Genomic DNA, 26,280 nt, shown 5'->3' with positions numbered 1-26,280 from the left:
TCTTATTTTTAAAAGGGCAGTTAAAACTAGAATAACCCAAGCAAAGATAATCTATCTAATATGATTTCTTTTCTGCACCCATCTTTAAGAAAATCATTAAATATCATATTCTGAGTCTGAATCTTTTTTAGAGGCCAGACATCAGCTGAATCTCAACCTGCACTCAGTATGCTCCTTCAGACACAGCAAGCTGCACGGGGCAGCCAAGATGTCTTTTCCCTCAAGAACTAGGAGGCAAGAGACACTGATGAGAAGAACAGGCCATGTCTTTGAAGCGAAAGCTGTGGACACTCTGTCTGCCTGATGGACAGGTGGGCACTGACATGACGACCCTGGAATCTTCTCTAATTAGGCTCCTGTTTCAGTCTTAGTTCCTAAATCCATTTAAATCCCATTACCAATGACATGGACCTCATTCCTTTTACTTGTAAATACTTGGCTTTAATACTGACAACCATTAACTATACTCAATAGTTTTTCTTCTGCCACATACAATTCCCTTTGGATTTTCACCTAGGGATGCCAAAAAAAGTAAAAGGAGGAGTAGACAGACTAAAGACTTCTTTATAAACCAATTGTATCTCTAAAGACAGTATATATCATTGTCTTAAAGAATATAATATATTTATTTAAATTAATATGGAAAATGTTTTCAGAATCAAAATAGTTCTTGAAAACAACCATCCAATAGAGACACAAACCTTCCAGCTAACCTATCTGTCCCCAGAAATTCCTTTTATGCTGATGTTATGAGCAAAGAGTAGAAGTCACAAATCTTATTTTCTCTCATTTATTCTCTGAGTTGCTACAGAGGAATATCGAGTTTTAGAGTTAAACGTGCCTTTACTGAGCATCATTCCTGCATTTTTCAGATGAGAAAATAGATCAGGAAAATGGGTACTTTCCCCAATATTCATAGTTGGTATTAAACCCAGGTCCCTGACTCCCAGTGGACCAAAATGTAAGATGGATTTTAATGGAAGTGAGAGGGAGCAGGGGTGAAAAGGATGATAGAGGGTGTTCTGGGTCAGATACTAGGGAGGTATACTAGATGGCCTGGAGTCAGAAGTCAAAAGATTCAAAGGAGGAAGAAGGAGAAAGAAGCAGAGAGTTGACTTCCAAGATAAACTTTATCTTCCCCACACTTTTGTCTGAGGACAATTACGTGCAAAGTCCTTACAAAATCTAATTGCTACTACAAGTGCACAGGAACCACTTTGCTTTCATATTTCCAAATATCATATTGCAGCCTACCCTATTATGTTTGTTTATAAAATGGAAAGGTAATTCTCTTTTTCTTCTGTTTAATATTTACTGATGCATTAGGTACATTGATAGGCCATACTGTGTATACAAAGATGGCAGACTGGGAACTCTTAGTCTTCAAAGGAAATCTGATGTAGAGCCATCAAACTCAATAAATGCAGAGTAGAATCCAGGGATAATAAGAGAGGTTTCAGAAAAATACTGTGAGAGCATACTGAATAATTCAATTTATTTGAAATATCCAAATGGACAACATCATATGGATAGACAGGATATCAGTTGTTTGTCTAGGGCTGTGGGTTAATATGGATTGATGGCTAATAGGTATAAGGGTTGTATTGAGATGATAAAAATATTCAAAACTTGATTGTGTGACGGCTGTACAACTTTGTGAATATACTAAAAATGGGTGAATTGTACACTTTAAATGGTTGAATTGTATGGTATGTGAATTACATCTCAATAAAACTGTTGTAACAATACTGTGGAGACTGTGGAAGTAGTTAATTCTAACTGGGGTGAGATCAAGAGCATCTCATGAAAGAGAAAACATCTGAGCTGAAAAAATGGATATCTTTGAAACAATGTTGCAGGGAGCAGTGCCCCCAAACAGCTGCTTCACATACCTTTTTCCTTGCATCCCATCCCCAAAGTTGCATAACTTTTTGCTTAGGGTCAGGGGTTCTTACCCCACAGCCACCAGTGGTCCATATGTGTGATGTCCATAGATGGCTGATCAGTGGTGGAAAGAACTTGAGAATGCTAGGAACCTAGACATTTGCACTTAGTAAATGTAATAATAATAATAATAATACAAAAACTCTGTATCTATAAGTCTTTTCTCTCCATTCCTTATAGGGTTTTCATGTCATTTCAGGGCAAGTACAAAGAGCTGCTACTGGCAGTGTCTTTGGCAGACATTGCCAATTGTATACCCAATGTCTATTCTTTCTTCTATCCTTATTAACAGAATCTTACTTGTACCACGGCCAGCAGTGATGTCAGCAATAAACTACATTTATTGGCCCTCTTTCTAGATTGAAATGCCCTTGTGGAAAACAATGCCAAAAGACAGATTCAGTTGGTAAATGCAACTCCCCTTCTCTTTCTTCTTCCTGCTGCCTGGTGTGTGGACATCGCTGAATCTGCAAAGAGCACCAGGCAACTCTGAGGGAAGGACCAAGAGAATCATGGAACCCTTCACTCTGAATTCTTGGCATGGATAAATAAGTGCCATAAACCACCCACTTCCAGAATTATCATGACATGATGATCCTTATTATGTATATGTTTCTATTTTTCAGATCTCTACTTATTGCAGCAAAACATTATTTGTAACTAATACACTGCTTTTTTGAATGATCTTTCGGGTGAGTCGGTTACTAAATTAAATAAAAATAAACATTAGCAGAAAAATGGAAGACCCATCTATATAAGGAGGAGATACAAGAACTCAGAACTTGTGTCATACATTTTAAGTAAAGGTGTCACAACCTAGTCCAAGTGGGATGGCCAAAAGATATGAGGGGAATTAGAAATCTGGCCATTAGATACATACCTCATTCTCTCCCTGAAGCATCATTTTGACTCAAATTACAATGTGAGAAGAGTTAACTGTGGATACTATAAACCCCAAAACAACCACAAAAACAATACAACTAAGATTTATAGCTAGTAAGCCAACAAAGAAGATAAAATAGAATTATAAAAAATATTCAACTTAAAATGAAAGTATAAAAGAGAAAAATGAGAACAAAAAACAGATGGGACAAGCAGAAATCAAATCTAACTATATCAATAATCATATTAACCATAAGTGGTCTAATACGTAAATTAAAAGACAGAGATTAACAGATTGGATTAAAAGTGTAAGACCTAACTATATGCTGCTTACAAGTACAAGAAACACACATGATAAAAATGCAAATATTTTTAAAGTAAAGGTATGTTAAAAAACAACAACATACTAATGCTAATCAAAAGAAAGCTGGAGTAGCTACATTAATATCAAATGAAGACTTCAGAACAAAGACTATTTTTAGAGATAATGAATGTCACTTTATAATGACAATATGTTCAATCCATTATTAACGAAATAATAATCCCAAACAATAATCCCAAACATTAAACATTATGCATGCAGTTTCAGAAACTGCAATGAGAAATAGATACAACTAAAGCAGGAGATTTGAATAACTAGTCTTAATAATTGATAGAACAATTAAAAAGAAAATAAGATATAGTAGATTTGAAACTAAAACCAACTTGATCTAATTAATATTTATAGTACATTCCACCCAATAACAACAGAATATATTTCCTTTCCAAGAACATACAGAACAATAATCAAGTTAGATCATATTCTATGAAATAAAACAAATCTCAGTCAATTTTAAAAGATTCAGCGCATACAAAGCAGTATTCTAATCATAAGGAAATTTAGTTAGAAATCAGTAACAGCATGATATCTGGAAAATCCTTCCAAATATTTGGAACTAAATAACATACTTCTAAATAACTCAAAGTCAATAAAGAAATCAAAAGATATATTAATCAGAAGGTATTTTAAAGTAAATGAAAACAAAATCACAACGTGTCAAAATTATGAAATGCTGTTAAAGCAGCACATAGAGGAAATTTTGTAGCACCAAATGCCTGCATTATGAAAGAAGAAAAGTCTGAAATTATTTCAGTTTCCACCTTAAGAAACTAGAAAATAAAGATCAAATAAAACCCCAATGAAAGGGAGAGTAAAAGAAATAATAAAAATCAAAGCTAAAATCAATAAAATAAAAAACAGAAAAGCAAAAGAGAAAATTAACAAAAGTAAAACCTAATTCTTTGAGAAGATCAGCAAAATGGATCAACTTCTAACCATACTTATCAGGGAAAAAAGAGAAGAGACACAAATTACCAGTATTAGAAATGAGAGAAGTGATATCACTATAAAATCTATAGATTTTTTAAAGGTAAATGTTAATAAAAACTTTATGCCAACAAATTTGATAACCTAGATGAAATGAAGAAACTACTAAAGCTTATTCAAGTAGAAATAAATAACCTGAATGGATTTATATATGTTAAAGCAATTAAATTATAGTTAAAAGCTTTCCTATTTTAAAAAACCTCCAATTCCAGATGGTTTCAATGATGAATTATACCAAACATTAAAAGAAGAAAAAATACCAATTCTAAAAAAACTTCTTCCAGAAAATTGAAGGCCAGAGACTACTTCCCAACTTCCCAACTGTGAGGTCAAAATTACCTTAACACTAAAACCAGAGACATTTGCAGTAAAAAAGAAACAAACAAACTACAAACGAATATCATGCACATAAGTGCAAAAATTCTAAACAAAATTTTAGTGAATTAAATGCAACAATATGCAAAAGGATTAAACTTTATGACCAGGTGAGTAGAGGTTTGTTCTTTCATATATACATATATATATAACTTAAGTAGACCTGAATGATAAAATAATCATATATATATAATGATTATATATATATGATTATTTCAAAAGATGTCTGCATTTAGCAAACATTTAGAAAAGTATATTTATTCCTAACAAAAAATTTCTGCAAACTAGAAACAGAAGCGAGTTTCCTCAACCTGATAAAGGGCAAATATGAAAAACCTACTACTAACATAGTCAATGGTAAAAGAATGAAATGCTTTCCTCTAAGATTAACAACAGAACAAGGATTCTTGCTCTTACCATTTCTATTCAGCATTATACTGGGGGTTCCAGCAAGTATAATAAGGCAAGGAAAAGAAATAAAGCTTATATAGATTGGGAAGGAAGAAGTAAAACTGCCTTAATTTATAGACTATGTAAATATATGTATTTATTTAGAAAATCTAATGGAATCTACAGAAAAACTACTTTAAAAAAGAGCATTAACAAGATTACAGATAAAAGTCAATATGCAAAACCTCAATTATATTTCTATATATTAGCAACAATCAGAAATTGAATAGCCACTTACAATAACATCAAAAAATATGAAATACTTAAGGACAAATCAAGTCAAAGATGTGAAGGACCTGTACACTAAAAACCAACAACATTGTTGAGAGAAAGTAAAGAAGAATTGAACAAAACTGTCAACCAATTTGATCTATTTGACATTTGTAGAACACTCTACTCAAGAACAGCACAATATACATATTATCTTGAATAGTGAGACAGCACTTGTTTGTGAGTCAGATGACTCTATTAATAAGATATCAATTCTCCTCCAATAGTTGTATAGATTCAAAGCAATACCAGACAAAATTTCCAGATTTTGACTATTTCAAATAAAGTATCTCTGACCACTTGTGTACAACTACCACGTGGTTCAGCCATTCAACTCCAGGTATTACCCAAGAGAAATGAAAGCATATGTATGCCCATACAAAGATGTGTACATAAGTTTTCAGAGAAGTTTTATGTGTAATTGTCAAAAACTGGAAAAAATCCAAATGTGCTAAGTACATGAAAGTATAAATTGTGGTATAGCCATACAATAGAATCCTACTCAGCAATAAAAAGGAATGAGCTAACAGTTCACAGGGCAATATGATAAATCTCAAAATGATTATGATGAGTGAAAGAAATCAGATATAAAATCAAGCATACTCTATGAGTCCACTTATATAAAGCTCTAGAAAATACAAAGTAATCTAGAGTGACAGAAAGCTGATCAATGGTTGCCTCAGCAGGGAGGGATGGATGGGAGAAATTAGAAAAGGGTATGAGGAAACATTCGTATGTGATGTATAGGTTCACTATCATGATTGAGGTGAGGGTTTAAGGATTGTGTACATATGTCAATATTTATCAAATTGTACACTTTAAAATGTGTAGCTTATTGTATGTCAATTTTACCTCCATAAAGCTGTTTAAACAACAACAACAAAAACACCCTAGAGTATGAGGAGAACTTTTAGAGAGAGGCAAAGAGCCCTCTCTCCATAGAGAAAAAAAAAATCTGAGCTAACACTCAAATCCTCTGTGTACATACTATTCCATTTTACTAAGAGTCTGTCATCACTGGTGGGTAGAGCTCTTTAAATGCCTATGAAGGTATTGGCTTTAGACCCTCCCAATAAATATTTATTTGGGGAACTGCTAATACTAAAAAATGACAATGCGATGTTTTACTAGGCTTTTCCTCTACAAAGTAATTGACTTCTACAGAAAAAAAAATACAGCTTGTGTTGAAATAGTCTATTGTAATGGATCCCACACAAGGGATTGAAATACCATCTGTGGAGCACATAATCCTATTCATTTATTTGAAAACAGAAAGAGTTTTTAGCTTAATTCCACACTTAGATAGGCATTATCTATTCTGGCCACAACTCTCACAGTGTGTCTCTATAGGTTGAATCAGATTTAAGTAACGTAAGTAACATGATCTTAATGGACTATAGCATCAAAATGTCAACCAGCACTGGAATAAATTCTAGTTTTCCTGAGCACAAATTCCTAACAACTGAACCTGCAACAGGTCTGATGATACAACTGCAAACTGATTCAATTTGAGAAGAATTTCAAAATCGTCAGCATATTGTTTAGGGAAGAAACCAGAAGGAAGGTACCTTCATTTGGGACAAATTATTTACCAGCTGGTCCTGCCGTGTCTGTCTATGAGGAAAGCATGACAATTCTATGCACAGGAAGTGCCACCCCAGGCTCTTCTGTTTTTAGAATGGCATTTCTCTTGGCCTGACCACTCTCTATGGAGCCATGGAATTCTTTTACAAATATTCTTTCCCACAGCATGTTTTCCACCACATGGCATTTCCCCTGGTCTGCCCTATTTCATCTTGCTGTCACTTTGCTTCCGGTTATCCAATACATCTGAATCACATGTGAATAATAAAGGCCAGCCCTAGAGAAAGTTAAGAGGGCAATGGGAGTTATAATTAGAGTACCACTTTTCCCACTCAGTTTCTTTTGCCCCTTCTCCCTCCTTGGTGGTGGTCCCTGGACATTTCCTCTAGAACTCTGGTGCCCTCGTGTTCTTCCACTCTCTTTCCCTGTCTACACCAGCTTGAGAATAAAGGAAGTCCTCATGCCCATGGGTCAATGACTAACAACAACAGCGGAGATCATTTCCCTTGTCAGGAACCTTTGCATTTCGGTATGAAAGTCTTAATTCAAATGTATAAATCAAGCAGTTAGAATTTATTCAAAAGGAAAAGGGTAGCAGTTTCAAGAGAAAGCTGGCAGCAGAACCTTTGCTATGAGAATGCCCCAAAACCAGGGAACACAAACTTAAATGCCTTCAGAGGCCACACGGATAAATTAGAGAACTATTACAAGTCAGGTCAGACCTGGGGAAACTCAGGGAGCACTTGCTCATCCAAACGGGGAGGCTTCTCTTCAGTTTCCTGTCTGTTGCCTCATAGGAATATCAAGCCAGTGTTACCAACTGCCTGATTTTTCCATGGAAGATGAAAGTCTCAAGTTTTAAGTTAAAAATTTTTAAAATATAAAACTGCAGGCTGGGCGCGGTGGCTCAAGCCTGTAATCCCAGCACTTTGGGAGGCCGAGACGGGCGGATCACGAGGTCAGGAGATCGAGACCATCCTGGCTAACACGGTGAAACCCCGTCTCTATTAAGAAATACAAAAAACTAGCCGGGCGAGGTGGCGGGCGCCTGTAGTCCCAGCTACTCGGGAGGCTGAGGCAGGAGAATGGCATGAACCCGGGAGGCGGAGCTTGCAGTGAGCTGAGATCCGGCCACTGCACTCCAGCCTGGGCGACAGAGCGAGACTCCGTCTCAAAAAAAAAAAAAAAAAAAAAAAAAAACTGCATGGGCCCTAAAACCCCTACCATTATGCATCAGATCATCCAGCCCCTGCTAAGTGACGGTCCTAAAAGAATACAAAATAAAGGGATTTTAAGTTCTTAGATGGGTCACTTTTTTTTTTTTTTTTTTTTTTTTTTTTTGAGGCAGGGTCTTGCTCTGTCACCTAGCCTGGAGTGCAGTGGCACAATCTCAGCTCACTGTAACCTCTACCTCCCAGGCTGAAGTGATCCTCCCACCTCTGTCTCCCTTTTGTCTTCATTTCACTTTTTTGACTCTGTATCAGCTGCCAAATCTATCATTTATATAGCTATTTTGATTATTATCTTTCTTTCTACCCTATTAACTGATCATATAGCTATTCTGAATTTCACATCAGGAGCCACTTTTGGTGAACAACTGTTTGCCATAAAATACCTCTGCTGAGTTCAAAACTGGGGGGAGAGGTCCAGAAGAAGTTGTCCCCATCAATGAGGCAGTAAAATACGCATCTCCTCCATGCCATAGCAAAGGTAAGGAAGTATCTATTATAGCCTTATAGACGCAACTAAAACTTTCCCTTTCTTGAGTTGTTAAAACAGATTATATAATTGTCCTTAAAAGAAATTAAAGGTCCAAAGAGTCTCAAACAAATTATAAATATTTAAAATTACCCAGTCTATGTTTACAGAAAACAAAATCCCTCAAAGCAGTGTTTTCCAAGTAAGTAGATTCTGAGAACTATTTCTTCCATCATGTTCTTGGGGAAAGAAAAGGGAAGAGAGCACAGGGAGTAAGAAATTCCATAGTCAAAGAAGTTTAAGACACGTCTTTACTGCAGGCATTCCCAGAGCCTTTAATAGGCTGAAGCAAATCTTCAAGAAAGGGGATCCAACATACTACATTTCCCAAACTAATTGGATAATGCGGCAGTGAATTCTACAGGATGAGTGTTCCATAGTTCACCCTAGAGGGATTCAACTACAGATAATGCCCAGGATCCAAGTTTCTGGAAACCTATTCTCCTCCCTGGATCAACAAGTAGGTTTCATTCATGGTGGCACTTTTATGGTGGTTTCCTTTTATGTCCCTCAATTTCGTGCTAAGTACAATAAATTAACTTAGCTATTGTTTCTTAGCTTAAATCTCCGTTACTTTGAAGGCCATATCTTTAAACTTGTCATAACCACTTTTGTTCTTCCAACGTGGCCAGCTGGCCAGAGAGGCCCACCTTGAGCTAATGCTGCCTTCTGACACTTGAATCAAGAAGTCTGAGTTTCTCTGTCTTAACTCTCTTGGAGCTCTCTGATTTTCCTCTGGCCTTTTTTAGAATTAGTTATCAATTTAAAAAAAAAATAGGTCTGGACCTTGGGATATTACTACAACTGAAGGAAAGAAGAATGTCAGTGCAGCATTGATTCTACCAGTGCATCAATTTCTCCCTCCTTTAGCATCTCTGTGTGTGGCCCAGATGGATGCACTAGGTTTACCACTGGATTATCTGTAAAAGCGCTGGCAGTCGCTATCCCAGACTAAAAATATGCAAGTTCTGTCACCACCTGGTCATGTCAATGTTTTGTGGTTGGTCACTTAGATCAAACTGTGTTTTTTCCATTATTTTTAAATTACTTCGCCCTGAAAAGATTTGAACTATAGTACAATAAAAATTGCTTCTCAGTTCTTGGCTTTTATTTTAGCCATTTTCTATCCCTGCAAGGGGATTGCATAAATTATTAGGCTTGTAAAAATTCTACTTGTCCTGCAAAGACTGCAATTTCAGGAACTAATTTTCTAGAGATAAGGCAAGGATTTTTCCATTGTTTCCTTTTGACCCTATCTCCACAGGACTCTAAAGTCAGGCTTTCTCAAGCAAAAAAAAAAAAGGCAGCAGACATGATCTCCTTCTGTTTAGATTGAGGCTATCTTGAATTTGTAGTGGGTTTTTAAAAAATTAAATTCTTAGTTTCTATTTATAAAATCCTAAACACTGAGCAAGCATTGTCAATCAGTAAAGCAACAAAGGTTTCTTGTGTTATTTATTAGATTTCCTATCTTCCCTACTAGCAGGGACCAACGACCCAAACTGGAAAGCAGAAGTTTAGGTTTCGATAGATGTGTGGGAAAATTGGAATTTCTGCTGGCACGGTATGTGGACAAAAGGCCTTCCCCTGTATTTACTGGTAGGTTCCTCTGAACCACGTCGGACTCCATAGCAACAGAGTACAGGGTCCCTATGGAAACAGGAAAAAATCCACTGCCAGTAGCAGGGAGGGCATCATGGGTGGGTATATTTGGGCACATACCATCTGATTGTTGTCAGTCAGGCTCTCTTTGACTAGCTTAACAGGATTGTCTCACTTTTATCTCTACTCAAAAGGATCTGCTTAAGTGAATCAAAAGACTAAGGTTTTTTTGTTTTGTCTTGTTTTTAATATTTGACAAGATCACAACTTTATCATTAAACAAGCCTGCGAGAATCAAACAAGTCCAAAACCAAAGGGTCTGTCTGCCTCGAACTTCAATAAGAGGTACTCCTCCTTTCCTGAAGCTCTCCTTTTGCTTCCCTAAATCCACCCAAGGAGCCTAGCTCCCCCTAAACAGACCTCTGCCGAAGGCTAACTCTTCCCACACCAAAACAAGGCATCTTCCCTGCACTGCAGCTCCTCTCAGCCTGAAGAATCTGGGCCCTAAACTTTTCAACAGGAAAAGACCAAAATGATACAAAGCCAGGATAAATAATTAAATGTGTCCTCACATAATTATAAGGTAGGGAAAGAAACTATCTTCCGTTCAGCTCTTCCAGAAGCCGTGCCCAATTTGCTCAAGCCTACCAATCCCTCTCCTAATCAGTTCCCCCTGTGGCTGACACTGAGGCAAAATATAGCCATTGAAAATCCTTTCCCATCCCCAACACAAAACTGTTGACAATATGATCCCGACTTAAGCATGTCAAATATTCCAGCTCACAAAGGAAGCTAATTTTTTTTCTGGGGACAATAGCAAGAACAGTAAATATAACTTCCCACTTAAATGACAGAGGTAGGTACAACAGGAGCCTTTGGCCAGGCGTATGATTCAGGAGCCTCAGTTGATATCTCCATGATTCCAGAATGCCACAGGGTACTCTGCAGTCAAATACAGGGATGGCAAATGAGGCGCACTCGGGCCACCCACTGCCACTCCAATCCCGTGGCAGAAATCACTAGTGAGTCACTCTGCTCTTTCTCTCTTAGCCCAAACACAGCCTCAGAATCCTTCTAAACACAATGTTCCAGGCAGCCACTTTCAAGAGATGGCACTCCCTTTCCCAGAAGAAAGCTTTTTGTTAATTCCAGTCTAAAATAACATAATATTCCAATATTAAAAAAGAAGAAATAAAGAAAAACATATTAAATGGCAAACAGTTAATGTGACCGACTCACAAAGTGCCACCTGTGTGGCATATCTGTCTCCTGGAAGGAAAAGTGTCCTAGGTTAGTGAGCTGCAGGTGTTTTTAAGCCCTCGCCTCAAAATTTGGGCTTAAAACCCATTGTTTTCTGAAGCATGACATTTAAACAAGAGTAAAGTTCATCTACAGAACTATTTTTCTTTTTTTTTTTTTTTTTTTTTTTTTTTTTTTTTTTTTTTTTTTGAGGCGGAGTCTTCACTCTGTCCCCCAGGCTGGAGTGCAGTGGCACCATCTCGGCTCACTGCAAGCTCCGCCTCCCGGGTTCGCGCCATTCTCCTGCCTCAGCCTCCCGAGTAGCTGGGACTACAGGCGCCCGCCACCGCGCCCGGCTAATTTTTTTTGTATTTTAGTAGAGACGGGGTTTCACCTTGTTAGCCAGGATGGTCTCGATCTCCTGACCTCGTGATCCGCCCGCCTCGGCCTCCCAAAGTGCAGGGATTACAGGCGTGAGCCACCGCGCCCGGCCACTATTTTTCATATAAACACCAACTACAGTTCCAGCTCCTTATTTGCCTACAGCCAGTTCAGTTTTACATAAAGTTGGCCAAGTTAAAAATCAGCTGTGAATATTCATTCACTGCTCTGGTAATCAATTGTCACACTCCTTTCTGTTAAGAACAGGAAATCATATACAGTTCAGTGTGTGGGAGTTAAGGCTTCTTATTTACGGTTCCGAAGTTCTCTTAACCGGTGCCAACAACAGGCAGGACACATCCATGGGAACTGATCTCTCACCATCAGAGCTGGTCTGCCAGGCAATAAAGTGGGTTACCCAGTCCCCAGACCTCTTCCTTCTGTCCTTCTTACAAGCCACACTTGCCTGGACGCCCCCATTAGAACTTGAACTTGGAGTTAGCATTTGACCTTCTCCATCTAACAAAAACAGAGCTAGCAGACTTAAGTCTACACCAAAGAAAACAATCATCAGAACAGTCCCTTCCTTTACAGCAGCATCCAGCAGGAGAAGACAAGGCATGTGGGGCAAAGAGAATGGGAGCTGGACTGGAGAAGGGACCCCTGGCCATCTCCTTTGTCCATTCATGATTTGCTGCAAGCGGCCCTGCTTACAATGATCCGCTTTCTCTGCCATCAGTGGAGATGAAGCCAAGAACATCCGATTGAGAATGTATGGCCAGCCTTCTCTCTGGATTAACCAATCCTTCCCACAAAGGGTAGCTGCCAACTTCCCACTCTGCTTCTCTCTTTTGCTGCTTTTCCAAGTCCCATGTCACCAAATCTATAAGCAGTCCCCAACGTGCTAAGAGGTCGGGTTTCAAAGATGTGTTTGGAAACCAGTTGTGTGAATTTTCTTGGAGTTATAATGTTGCAAATAATGGTTAGGACCCTAGGGCAACCTCAACCTCGATAGTTGTTCATTTATTCCAGCATGTTCCTGAATGAACTACAGTACTGTGGGGATCACAAGTCTCTCTCCTTTCCATAGGTCAAGTCATTCGCATATCAGTTTCCGCTGCCAAGAGCCTACCTCACTGCCAGAAATCTGAGATTATTTCTCTATCCACAATGCTCATGGGAGAAGTAGGTAGTAGAAGAAGACAAGAAACTGCCCTGGCTCTAGATCATCCCTGCAAATAGCAAACAGTTGAGGCCTTGGGAAAGGAGGCCTAATGAAACTGTGGGATGAGGAGAGAACGAGCATCCGTGATGTTGATGAGGGCAAGAGCTAAGAAGGGCCTGGGTCTCCTGCTGCTGCTGGGCACATCCATGGGAACTGATCTCTCTGGGGCATGTTTTAAAGTCTCTCTCTCAAACTGTCTTCTTTAGCACCCCCAAATCAGTCTGTTTCTCTTTCATTTGCCACTGTCCCCTATTGCTTCTATTCAGTGTTCTTATGGTTCTCTGCAGAACAAGGCAGTCTCACTGTATCTCCCTGGTCCTGGCCCTAAAGCCAAACACAAATGGTAAATAAACACTTTTTGAGACAGAGTCTCACTCTGTCACCTAGGCTGGAGTGCAATGGCACGATCTCGGCTCCGGCTCACTGTAACCTCCACCTCCTGGGTTCAAGCGATTCTCCTATGTCAGCCTCCCAAATAACTGAGATTACAGGTGTGCATCACCAGGCCCAGCTAATTTTTGTATTTTTAGTAAAGATGAGGTTTCGTCATGTTGGCCAGGCTGGTCTCGAACTCCTGACCTCAGGTGATCTGCCTGCCTTGGCCTCCCAAAATGCTAGGATTACAGGAGTGAGCCACCATGCCCGGCCATAAACATAAGTTTTTAAAGTGAACAGCATTATTAATAATTAGGAAATGCAAAATAAAGCTAGGTACGTTTTTTCACCCAAAAGGTTGAAAGCAATAATAATACCTAGGTCAGCAGAAATGTAAGGAAATGGGCACCTTCACACACTACTGGTGGGCATGTAAGTTGTTACAACCTGTCTGGACAGCAATTTGGCAATGTGCCTCAAACTGCATTACAATGTGGCTTATTCCTGTCTCCCCAAAATCCATTTTCCCCTTCCCACAGAAGTAAATATATATTTATATATATTTTTACTGGGCCTTTGCCCACACAGACTAGAGATGCATTTGCAGCTTGGTGAGACCAAGTGACCAGTGGGATGTAAAAGGAACATGATCACTTCTAGGAATCCTCCTTAGGAAACAGTTGACATTGCCATTTGCCTCTTTCTCCCACCTATTCTGTCTGTTGATGATGTGTGGAGGTCAATAATGGTACATGGAAATGAAGACCATACCTTTGTAAATGTTAAAACAATATCCCACTGCACTTTGCAAGTCTCATGGCTATGTTTGGAAGTGAAATCATGACCTCTAAGGCATCTTGTTCACTCTCTTCCACCTTGCCTTTGGGCTCATTCCACGAGTAGTTACAGGAGTGGCAGAATAAAGATGCCCTTGTAGCTTGGTGAGAGCATGTGACAAAGAGATGGTGGAGCAGAAAGGTAAAACCTGCTTGGGTCCCCTGCTGGCTTGCCTACTTCTAGGCACCCCATGGCCAAATCTAATTCTAAATGATACAGGATGCATACCTCTCATTCCAGAAATTCCACTTAAAATAATTTATTGTACGAATCACTCACACATGCAAAGGGATAAATAAAATGATGCTCCCTGTAGCTGCAAAATTATGTGTGCCTAACATTAGTATATATTAATATGGTAAAATTCAATTATAACATTATTATTTAGATGTAATTTTGTAGACTAGAAAATACGTCGACAATATAATACAAATGAACAATACAGCTTACAAAAAATATGCATGGCATAACCTACAAATTTGTACTGAATTTAAAGTAATGGAAATATATCTGAAAAGACACAAACCAAAAATGGCAGGATTATGAATGATTATTTTCTCTTTTTGCTTATCTGTTTTCTAGTTTTTTACGCAGATTAAAAAAAATAGCTTCACTATGAAAAATAATTTTAGGTAATTAAAAATATATACAACAAAAAACCCAATTTTACTCTTTTAGTTATTTTTTAAAGTACAATTAAATTATTGCTGACTATAATCACCATATTGTGCTATCAAACACTAGATCTTATTCATTCTATTTTTTCTACCCATTAACCATCCCCATTTTCCCCCTACCCCCCACCCCCACTATCCTTCCCAGCCTCTGATAATCGTCATTCTACTCTCTACCTCCATGAGTATACTTGAATTGTTTGTAACACAAAGAATAAGTGCTTGAGGTGATAGATACCCCATTCACCCTGATGTGATTATTACATATTGTATGCCTGTATCAAAATATCCCATACACTCCATAAATATATACACCTACTATGTATCCACAAAAACTACAACTTCAAATTTTTTTTAAAAAATCAATGAAAAAATATATATATATGCAACAAATTTATGTCTTTTCTGAAGTGGCCTAGGTCTTTTACTTCTGATAAACAGAATAGCACAGTTGAGAAGAGAAGGGCCCAAGGGTCTTTCCCTTCCTTCTGCAGTCTATTTCATTCCTACTCTTTAGTACAGACTGAGCCCTGAAGAACATCAAGAGTGGTGTACTCATCCTTCAGTCTTCGGTGTGCCGATGCTTAGAAAGGAAGGAGAGAAGAAGGGGAAAAAATGGAGGAGAGACAAAGGAGGAAGAGAACCAAAGGAGGAAGGAAAAAGGAATGGAGGGCAGGAAGAGGCAGGGAGAACAGAAGGAAGAAAGTGAAGCAAGACAGGCACAGCAATTAGGAGGGAACAGATGCTAACAGACAAGCTTGGGACACACAATATTCAAGACAATTTGAGTTATACATATTTTCATCTTAGAAACAAGATCAAACTTCTAAATTAGAGAACTACCTGGAGCCTTAGGCAGGCTGAAAGGTGGCGACAAAGAAATGGGAAGTGTCTAGAGATTGCTGATATTGCAGATGAAATTAACACCCTGGAGAAAGAGCTACACCAGTGTCGCCAGAGTAACTTCAGACTATATGTGAGATGAGTCCAACGGCAAAGTGGAAGAGAGTGAACAAGATGACCTTAGAGGTTGTGATTTCACTTCCAAACATAGTCATGAAATTTGGAAAATGCAATGGGATATCATTTTAACATTTACAAGAAATAAAGGACCACACATCTTATAAGATTTTCATATAAGAATTATATGAAAAGAATACATAATTCTGTCAATTATCATGGTAGTTAGGCCAAAAATATTTGCATATCTCAATGACCAAGATATGCACAAAAATTTAATCAACCGGAGTAGCCAACTGGATTGAGTTCTAATCTAATTTGAAACTAGTACTAGGAAATAATATGTGTTACACTGAAGTAATACAGGTACAACATCTGGAACAAGGGGTAGGTTCAGTATGCTCCACTGAGGTAGTAGTCAAGGACCACGTTCTCTGATATTTAAAAACTTCAGAAAAGATATTGTGTAGCCTTAAAAAAAAATAAAGATAAAAATAAAATAATAAAAGGAAGTCCTGTCCCATGCTACTACGATATGGCTGGACCTCAAGGGCATTATGGTTATGGTAAGTGAAATAAGCCAGTCACGAAAGGACAAATACTGTCTGATTCCACTTACATGAAGGATTTAAAGTAGTCAAAACCATAAAAACATAAAGTAGAAAGGTGGTTGCCACGGGCTGGAGGTGGGTAGGGGTAGTTAGGGTTTAATGAGTCTAGAGTTTCTGTTTTGCAAGACAAAAATGTTCTAGAGATATGTTGCACAAAAACGTGACTATATTTAATACTGCTGAAGGGTACACTTAAAAATAGTTAAAATGGTAAATGTAATGTCATGTGTTTTTACCATAATAAAAATAAATATCAAGAAATTAATTGAATTGAAGAGACTACCAAACTTATATTAAAAATTAAACCAAAAATCATGAGATAATGCTTAGAAAGTAATTATCTTTCAACCTGGTGAAGATTTTCAGTTAAGCACAGAATTGTGAGAGAGAATCAAAATCTATAGCGTGCATATTTTTAGTTTTAAGAAGACATTTATAATATTTAAGAGCATGTGGTCCGTAGAATAAAAGGTCAGCTTTCTAATTTTATTCTTTAAATGTGTAATGGAATAATTGATTTTAAAATGTTATTTTAAAGTTGAATCTTACTAATACAAATTTTTTTTTTTCTTTTGAGATTGAGTCTCGCTCTTGTCACCTTTCAAAGCACTGGAATTACAGGCGTGAGCCACTGCGTCCAGACTGTATTTTAACGTTTTAAAGTACACAAGATTTCACCCTATTTGTAAGTTGGGCTATTTAGATTTACAAAAATTATTTAATTATATGGGAAGGTTTGTCAGCCTGGACGCTGAATTATTTAAAATGAAAATCAAATCTATTAAATGTACGAATTCCATTTTAAAAACTTGAAGGTGTTTAAGTTTATAAAACATTAGTCAAAGGCTTCTTAATGTGTTTGTTAAATTCGTTAGACTGATGAATGAAACATCTGTAAGCTGAATTTTGCTTAAGAAGCAACTATGTTTTTGGATTTATAACTATAGTAAATCAAATATTAATTATTAAAAACAAAGTAAACCTCTGAATAGGCTTTTTTATATTGCATATACATGTATGCATATATGCACCCACCCACACATACAGAAGAACACACACTTCACATTTAACAAATACTAAATAGCAGTTAGCATATTTGGGGGATCTGGTTTATTGTACGAAAAATTCATTGCTTTTGTAGTTTGAGATAAAAAAATCAAAAAAGTATTTTGATATAAAAATAATTCCACATTTAAATTTGATTGCATTTCCATTTTTAAATAGCTACATGTATTACAAAACTAGAATCAGAAAAAGAAGGCAGGCTTTTTCATTTCAGGGACACTCTTCTGCTGAGAGAAAAGCAAAAGACAATACATTTTATATGACTAGAAAGGAAGATTTGATCCTATTAATTATCTCTAATCACAGTAGTCATAAGCACATGGATATAAGTAAATGGATCATGATGCAGAGTTTAGCAAGTCAGTTTGATATTTGTGATAAAGAATTGCCATGAGAATTACTTTAAACTTCATGAAAATCATATGGCTTAATATCTACTCAACTTTAGAGCTACAGCAGAAGAATTCTTATCTTCTAATTGAAATCCAAACATCACAAATAATACTAAAATCAAGTCCAGAACCATCACTTTCAGTTAGTTAATACTGTACACGCAAGTCTTTTGCATTTTTCAAAACACTTTCATATATCTTATTAGATCCTAACAGCAACCCTACATGATTAATAGGCATTAGAACCCATCTTACAGATTAAGAAGTGAGGTTCACAGAAATCAAGGATGTTGTGGCCCAGGGACATTATACATGCAGGGTAGCTTTGGGATTTGAACCTAGGTTTAATTCATGTGTTTTCTCCATTCTGTGTTAACAATCTGAACTGAACTTTTTTTTTTTCTTGGAGGCCAAAAGGGAGAGATAATAAATATAACAGTTTTCCTTGGGAAACTATACACTAGCCATGTGCACTACACTTAGGATGTCCATATTTGCATTTACAGTCAAATGATGGGTATATGTTGAAAGCAGAGAATAGTATCCAGTGATTTCTCAACCATAAATGTTTAAACTAATCACACTTCTTGCTTCTCTATCTTCCTAACTATAGTTCCTATATATGCATTAGGATTAATGTATATAACAAAAAAGTGTTGGTTAACTCTAAGCTATTCCATGAAGAACCACAGAAATCTCTAGAATACATAAATGTTTATTATAAAAACTGATATGTGTTAATGAAAATATATAGGAATGTGTTTGGATCAATATTTATTTAGGTACAAGAACTGAGATTTAAATCAATAGCAATTTTATAAGAGGTTAGTTATGTGACATTAAAAAACATACTATATATGTATATACACAATACAAATACATCTATACAAGCACACACATATATATGTACACACACATATATTACAAGTATTTCATTCCTCTGGACATTTCTCCATTTCATTTCTCTGAGGATTTCTTTATTAATGCAGGTGGAGCATCCCTAACGCAAAAACCCAAAAGCCAAAGTGCTCCAAAATCTGAAAATATTTTGAGTACTGACATGAAGCCACAAGTGGAAAATTTCCCTCCTGAGCTCCTGTCATAGTCAAAACACAGTCAAAATCTTGTTCCATACACAAAATTATTTAAAATGTTGTATAAAAATATGTTTAAGCTATATGTATAAGATGTATATAAAATATAAATTAATTTCATGTTCAGACTTGAGTTCCATCCACAGAGTATCTCATTATGGATGTGAAAATATTCCTAAACCCAAAAAATCCAAAATCTGAAACACTTCTGCTCCCAAGCATTTTGGATACTCAGCCTGTACTTAAAATTCGCCAAATTATTATGACCAAGAACCCAAAAGCAAATGCAACAAAAACAAAGATAAATAGATGGGACTTAATTAAACTAAAAAGCTTCTGCACAGCAAAAGAAATAATCATCAGAGTAAACAGACAACCCACAGAGTGGGAGAAAATCTTCACAATCTATACATCTGACAAAGAACTAATATCCAGAATCTACAAAGAACTCAAACAAATCAGCAAGAAAAAAAATCCCATCAAAAAGTGGGCTAAGGACACGAATAGAAAATTCTCAAAAGAAGATATACAAATGGCCAACAAACATATGAAAAAGTGTTCAACAGCACTAATGATCAGGGAAATGCAAACCAAAACCATAACATAACACCACCTTACTCCTGCAAAAATGGCCATAATCAAAAACTTCAAAAATAATAGATGTCGGTGTGGATGTGCTGAAAAGGGAGTGCTTCTACACTGTTGGTGGGAACATAAACTAGTACAACCACTAGGGAAAATGGTGTGGAGATTCCTTAAAAAACTAAAAGTAGATCTACCATTTGATTCAGTAATCTCACTCTTGGGTATCTACCAGAGGAAAAGAATTCATTGTATGAAAAAGATACTCGCACATGCATGTTTATAGCAACACAATTCACAATTGCAAAAATATGGAACAAGCCCAAATGCCCATCAATCAACAAGTAAAGAAAATGTGACAGATAGATAAAGAATAGATAGATAGATAGATAGATAGATAGATAGATACATACATACATACATACATACGTACATACGTACATATATACCATGGAATGCTACTCACCCATAAAAAGGAATTAAATAATGACATTTGCAGCAACCTGGATGGAATTGGGGACCATTATTCTAAGTGAAGTAACTCAGGAATGGAAAACCAAACATTGTATATTCTTTCTTACAAGTAGGAGCTAAGCCATGAGGATGCAAAGGCATATGAATGATACAATAGGCTTTGGGGACTTAAGGGAAAGCGTGGGAGGTGGGTAAAGGATAAAAGACTAGACATTGGGTACAGTGTACATTACTTGGGTGATGGGTGCACCAAAATCTCAGAATTCACCACTAAATAACTTATTCATATAACCAAACACTAGGTGTTCCTTAAAAAACACTTGAAATAAAAGAAAAATCTCCAAATTAAAAATAATGAAACGCGTCTAAATTCTTAACACAGATTAGAGACAAGAATATTAATCTTGAAGGATGAACAAATTTAGAGTTTAATTAAATTTACAAACAAAGTAAAACCACATCAAGGAATCACAGATTTCTTCCTGTCCTAGTAATATTTTAATTAAAAAATGTCCAATCCTTTCTTTTTTTCTAAACACATTCTAAGAAAAGGCTCCTAACCACACTGTTGCCCACACTGTCTACCGTGGTCTTTCCTGCCTGATGACATGCATTGGTCTTTCGGACAGACAGCCTTGTTACTCAAAGTCTGCTCTGTGGACCAGCAGCTTCCACACAGCCTGAGGGTTCAGTAGAAATGTGTACCTTTGGGCCCCACTCTGGACCCATGGAATCAGAATCTGTATTTTAACAGCCTCTCCAAAAGTTTTGTGTGCTCATTCCAATCAGAAGCAGAGCCAGTCTCTTCATCATGCTCTATACACAAGAAAACTAGGGTTTTTTTTCTCCAAGAATCTCCACAGCTGACAGAATGAAGAGCCATTCAGTGACCACCTGCTGCTTCTATTGCACATAAACATGAAATGAGAGCCTCATCCTGGGACAGTTTCCATGTGAATTTACATGAAGGACTAACTCCAGGATGCAACCCATGTATTCATGTGAAACTTAAAATCTTCAGGATCTTTCTGAGCTACTGTCCTTTTCCCTGGAACCTTGACAGTACAGAGAAGGCAGGAGCACCTGACTAGGCTGCCTTGCTATATTTCCCAAAAGTGAAGAAACTGCAGCAGTAACAACAATCTTGAATATCCACCAACAATGCCTGTAAGTTCAGCAATCAGTCCTCTGGTTGATGTAGACAGAATCACCGCATTTGTAAGATCTATTTACTTAATTTCTCCAAAGTTCTTTGTTTTCAAGAACCTTTTAAAAATCCAATTTCAAAAGAAAAAAGATTGTTATTGATTTTAGTCACCTTAAAAAGAGAGAGAGAATTGAACATAGAGAACAGAGAATATTCTTGACTTTTTTTTTCAAGGCAAAATTATTTAACACATTTTTTTTTTAATCTTTGAAGTCATGTAATGAGATGCAGCTGAGAATTTCTTGACATGTGACATGGACAGGAGTTGGATAATCCTTGGTTCATAAGCTACTCTGCCAATTTCATTTCTTTTATTTAGGTAAAGTATCTTATTCTCTATTTATCAGAAATATCTGCATCATCCTCTACCACCCACCACCAATTGATCAGACTAAAAATGTTATTTAATTTGTCAAAGCCTCATTTTCCTCATCTTTAACAGGGGTATGATTATATCTGCCTCATAATGTTTTAGAAATTTTATAAGATAATGTATGTGCCTGGTACATAGTAAGCACACAATAAAGTTAACTATGACTTTGTTGTTGTCTGAAATCCATTAAAAAAGATACTTAAACTGCAAAACTCTTTGATGGTAGAAAGTATGTCTGGCTCATATATATTATATATATACACACACATAATATGTGTATTATACACATATATATACATATATACACATATATATACACACGTACACATAATCTTTAGAGTCTAGCCCACCGGTTTTTACACTGTAGGTCAATCAATGCATGTTTTATTCAATTGAATTGAATCCACTGTGTTGAGTCTGATTTCTCCTGTGAAAGAGGCAATGACTACGATAAAGGAACAATGACTTCCTTTATATGGACAAGTAGAATAGAAACCTGCTTTCCTCCCAAAACAAGTTAAACTAAGCTGTATGGTCCTACCATCATCCTGGTGACATCTACAAGCTATCCTTATGGTTCTGAGACAGACACTATTCCATGGACTCCTTCACAAGGTGAGCCTGGCTCCTGGAGGCCACTCAGCTCCCCTTCCTCAACCACAGCTGACTCTGAACTGGCAGCCCACTCTCCAGCAAAGTCTCTGGAGCCTAGAGAAGATGACTTTTTTTTTTTTTTTTTTTAAGAGACGGGGTCTCCCTGTGTTGCCCATGCTGGTCTCAAATGCCTGGGGTCAACGGATCCTCCCACCTTAGCTTCCCAAAGTGCTAGGATTACAGGCATGAGCCACCATGCCCGGCCCTGAGAAGATGACTCTTTAGCATACATATCCCTGACAATTTTCTAATGAAGAGCTACTTCATTGTGAAGTATTCTGATCTCTGAAAGTGGGAGGGGTGGGTGAGGGGAAGATGAGAACCAAAAGGACATGGCACTAACACATGATAGTGAAGACAGCTGGCCAGGTCCCCACAGGAAACCTCAGAAAGCTGTGGAAAGAGGGTGGGGCAGCTGGCTGTTCCATGTCAAGCCTCCAGAATGACCGTCTACAGTGGGATCTATCATGGAGGAGAGGGTGAGGCAGGATGAAACAGAGGTGAGGAGGGAGGGGAAGACAGGATTTGCTCTCCTGAAGGTGCTACTTGAGTACATAAAAGAAACTTGTTTCAAATACAGGTATTTGCATTAAATCATCCTGTTTGCCTTCTAGGTAAAGTACCAAGAATTAACTTAAAATTATGACTGATTCCTGTGTTTATTTTGGTAACTGGAAACAGTTAAAAAAGGTGACCGTGTTACCTGCCTGGCAGCAAAACTTGGTAGAAAAAGAGACTATGAAAACACAACCAAGAATCTTGTATTCTTTGTTCCCTTATCCACAAGTTTGCCTCACTTGTGCCAGCTGTGAAGAGTACAGAAAAGTCACTGGGAGGCACCCCCAAGAACAAGAAAGCGTTAACAATTGTTAGGCGGGGTGAAGCAATGAAATCAAGACATCAGAGTGGAGAGACACAAAATATTTTAGAGACCAGAGACCAACAGCTCCCAGGCCAGTGAGACTAGACTGTAAATTGATTAAATATATTAGCATATCTAAAGGAAAAAATGCTGCAGTCTCAGGGGTAGTTGGTCAACAAGAGGCCTAGAAAAAAGGAGAATTTTTGAGGCAAATGCTAGAGGTGTCCATTCAAGCAATTTGGGGAATGCTTTGCAAGCTGTCTAGCAGGAAAGAAAACTTACTTTTACCCATGTAATTTCGGGCATGATAGTGCTAGTGGAATTGCCTAACTTTCTAAGAAGGACTGTACTACTGAGTTAAGAAACAGAGGTGTTGAATTATGCGGCTGATGCCAGGAAACACTGAAGCTGTCTCTCTAACTGAGCTTGCTTGGATCTACACTCACCCACCAGCTTGCCAGTAAAGTCTAGCATCCCACATGCCAGGTCTTCAAGGAGAGAAGGGATGGCCAGAAGACAGGCACAAGGACTTTTCCAAGTTCTGTATGACTTAGGAAAATAGCATCCTGGCTTCATATACAAATTCTATGACCTGGGTTAATAGAAATGTGTGCTGGGAGACAGAAGTACTCTCTCGGTATGTCGATGGTTGTGCTTGCTTGTAAGGTTGAACCCAGGAAAAGGCATCAAGATAATGTCACTGAAGGCCTCTGGGCAGTGGCCAGCCTGAGTGGCCAGGCCTTCCCAATACCCACCACTGTGTGCACTCCACGCTGCTTTCTTTTGAAAATTTCCTATCAGCCTGGGCCACTGAGATCTGCTCATGATTATTCTCTAAGATGTTTGATTATAAACACATAATTTTTCTTATTCAGCATCATTATTAATCAAAGACATGCAAATTAAGAAAAAATTAGTGAAAGGAAAATTGGCGCAGGGTATAAGCAAAAATGCATTCTCGTTTACCGCTGGTGGGTATTTAAATTAGAAACATACCAAAAGTTTTAAAATATGTACACTTCTAATCCAGCAATACTACTGCTAGGAATTTATCTTTACTTAATGAAGGATATGAACAATTATTTAACCACAATGATGTCCTTTAGAATAGTTTACTATAGGTAAAACTTGGAAATTGTGTGAATATTCAACAGCTGAGATTGATTGAACAAATATTTATGATACAATAATATACTGACATTTGCAATATGTTACAGAAGTATAATTACTGACCAGGAAAGATAATCACAATGTATTTTTATTTTCTTCTTTTTTTCTTAGTTACATATTCTAATTTTTCTTTCTATGAACATGTATTATTAAATATAGCCCTGACTCTGAATCCAAGCTAAGGAGCTGCCCCTGTCTGCATACAGAATAGAATCCAGGGGTTGGAAGGAAGGTGAGACATGTACTATCCCAAGCACTATCTCTGAGACAGCAAAGGAAACTCAAAGAGGTATAAATGGTTTCTCTGAGGCCACCCAGCCAAGTGATGGTAGAACCAGTGATATCACTAGGCTCTCCAGATTCTTAAGCTGAGATCTATCCAGTCACTCCTGGTGCCTCCAAATTACAGCAGAACCTTGTCTCTATGCTACTCAACATCAGCGTCTCAACTCAGAAAGCAGAGTTGTCCCTCTAGCCGTGTGTTGAGCCAGAATAGTCGAATAAAATAGTCTTTAATGATCTCTCTTCTAAGTGACCTATACACAATAGTAGGAAATCTCAATTGCAAACTGCATCTCACATGCATCTCATATTCTAGGATTCTCTGAAGTGTGTCATAAGATACCAAACTTCTCTCAAGACATCTCAGAATGAATTGGTGAAGTGAGGAGGGGAGAGAAGAGGGAAAATGACAATGAAAAGAAGTTTTATTTTGTGATGCAGACTTACTGTCATTTTTTAATGTGAAAACTCCTCTACATTTAATAAGACTCATCATTCTATGCACCAGAAAAGAATATGCTGTCCTCTCAGAAGTTGACTTGGGTCAGCTGCAGGAAAGTTAGGTCTCTGTTCTCTTCTGTGACCCAAGTCCAGTGAGTCCTGACCAATTTCCAATGAGACATCCATTGAAGAATTGTAATTTACATCACCACCTCCGGCCTTGAATCAGCTTTCTGTAACAGCTCTTTTCTCCTTAAGCAATATTCATTTGGAGACTTTGGATAGGACAGGAGGACAGAGTTAACGCTTCCTTCATTACACAAGCCAAGGAAAAGTAGCAACCAGAGAAAAAAGGAATGTTCCAAGACACCCACCTCCCCAGGCCTCCGTCTCAGCTGCCATTAACGGAACCAAACCAGCACTGGGAAAAACAAGCGAATCTCAAAGGGGTGAAAGTCTTACTTACGGACACACATTTCCCCGCTTTCATAAAATCCAGGACAACATTGAGACTTGCGCCTATACATAGTCTTCTCCCCATGTCGATAGGCTGTCCGATAACTGACTCTACAGAGAGGGAAATATTAGCTATTAAACATAATAAAGATCTGAAAAGCAAAGTCTTTCAAACTAGTTATGAAGAAATATGGAATACACGTCTAGACCAATATAATACTAACTCATCAATTTGCTAAGAAGATATTAAGATGCCCAATGGAAGCTAACCTATGCTTTATTTGAAGGGGTCAGTAGGTTCATGATTTCCCTCTTTCACTTATCCTAAAATATGTTGAAAAGTGTTGATTAATTCATATATGATACCCACCTAAGCATCATTCACTTATGTATGTTTTAAAGGAAGAACTCAGAGAATTCCCTTAAAAACCTTAGGGCAGTCTCATCCCACTATAATATAGAAGGCTAAGAGACATAAGATCTCTCCATTTAACTAAAGTGCCATTTATTCACAGATTCATTTACACAGCATGTGTTTGTTGAGCACTTACTATATCCTGGGCACTGTTCTAGACATTGGGAATGAGCAGAGAGCAAAACAATACAAATCCCTTGCTCTCAAGGAACTTACATTTTACTGGGGAAGACAGATCTGGCTGAATTTGTTAAAGTAAGGACATGCATTAAACAAATGA

At 37.5% G+C, this 26,280-nt stretch overlaps 1 protein-coding gene across 3 annotated transcripts in view; it reads right to left on the bottom strand.

Moving 5' to 3' along the window:
- MEGF10 (multiple EGF like domains 10) overlaps window positions 1-26,280 on the bottom strand; it is a 171,473-nt gene that overhangs the window by 93,636 nt on the left and 51,557 nt on the right. For all 3 annotated transcript variants that reach the window (XM_025388767.1, XM_025388768.1, XM_025388769.1), the window contains one exon: window positions 25,596-25,696. In XM_025388767.1, the coding sequence (XP_025244552.1) occupies window positions 25,596-25,696 (101 nt within the window). The remainder of the gene's footprint in view (window positions 1-25,595; window positions 25,697-26,280) is intronic.

This window comes from Theropithecus gelada, chromosome 6, assembly GCF_003255815.1.
Source record: "Theropithecus gelada isolate Dixy chromosome 6, Tgel_1.0, whole genome shotgun sequence".
NCBI lineage: Eukaryota > Metazoa > Chordata > Mammalia > Primates > Cercopithecidae > Theropithecus > Theropithecus gelada.
The sequence above is the reverse complement of the archived record's forward strand: the minus strand, read 5'-3'. Positions and strand labels throughout refer to the sequence as shown.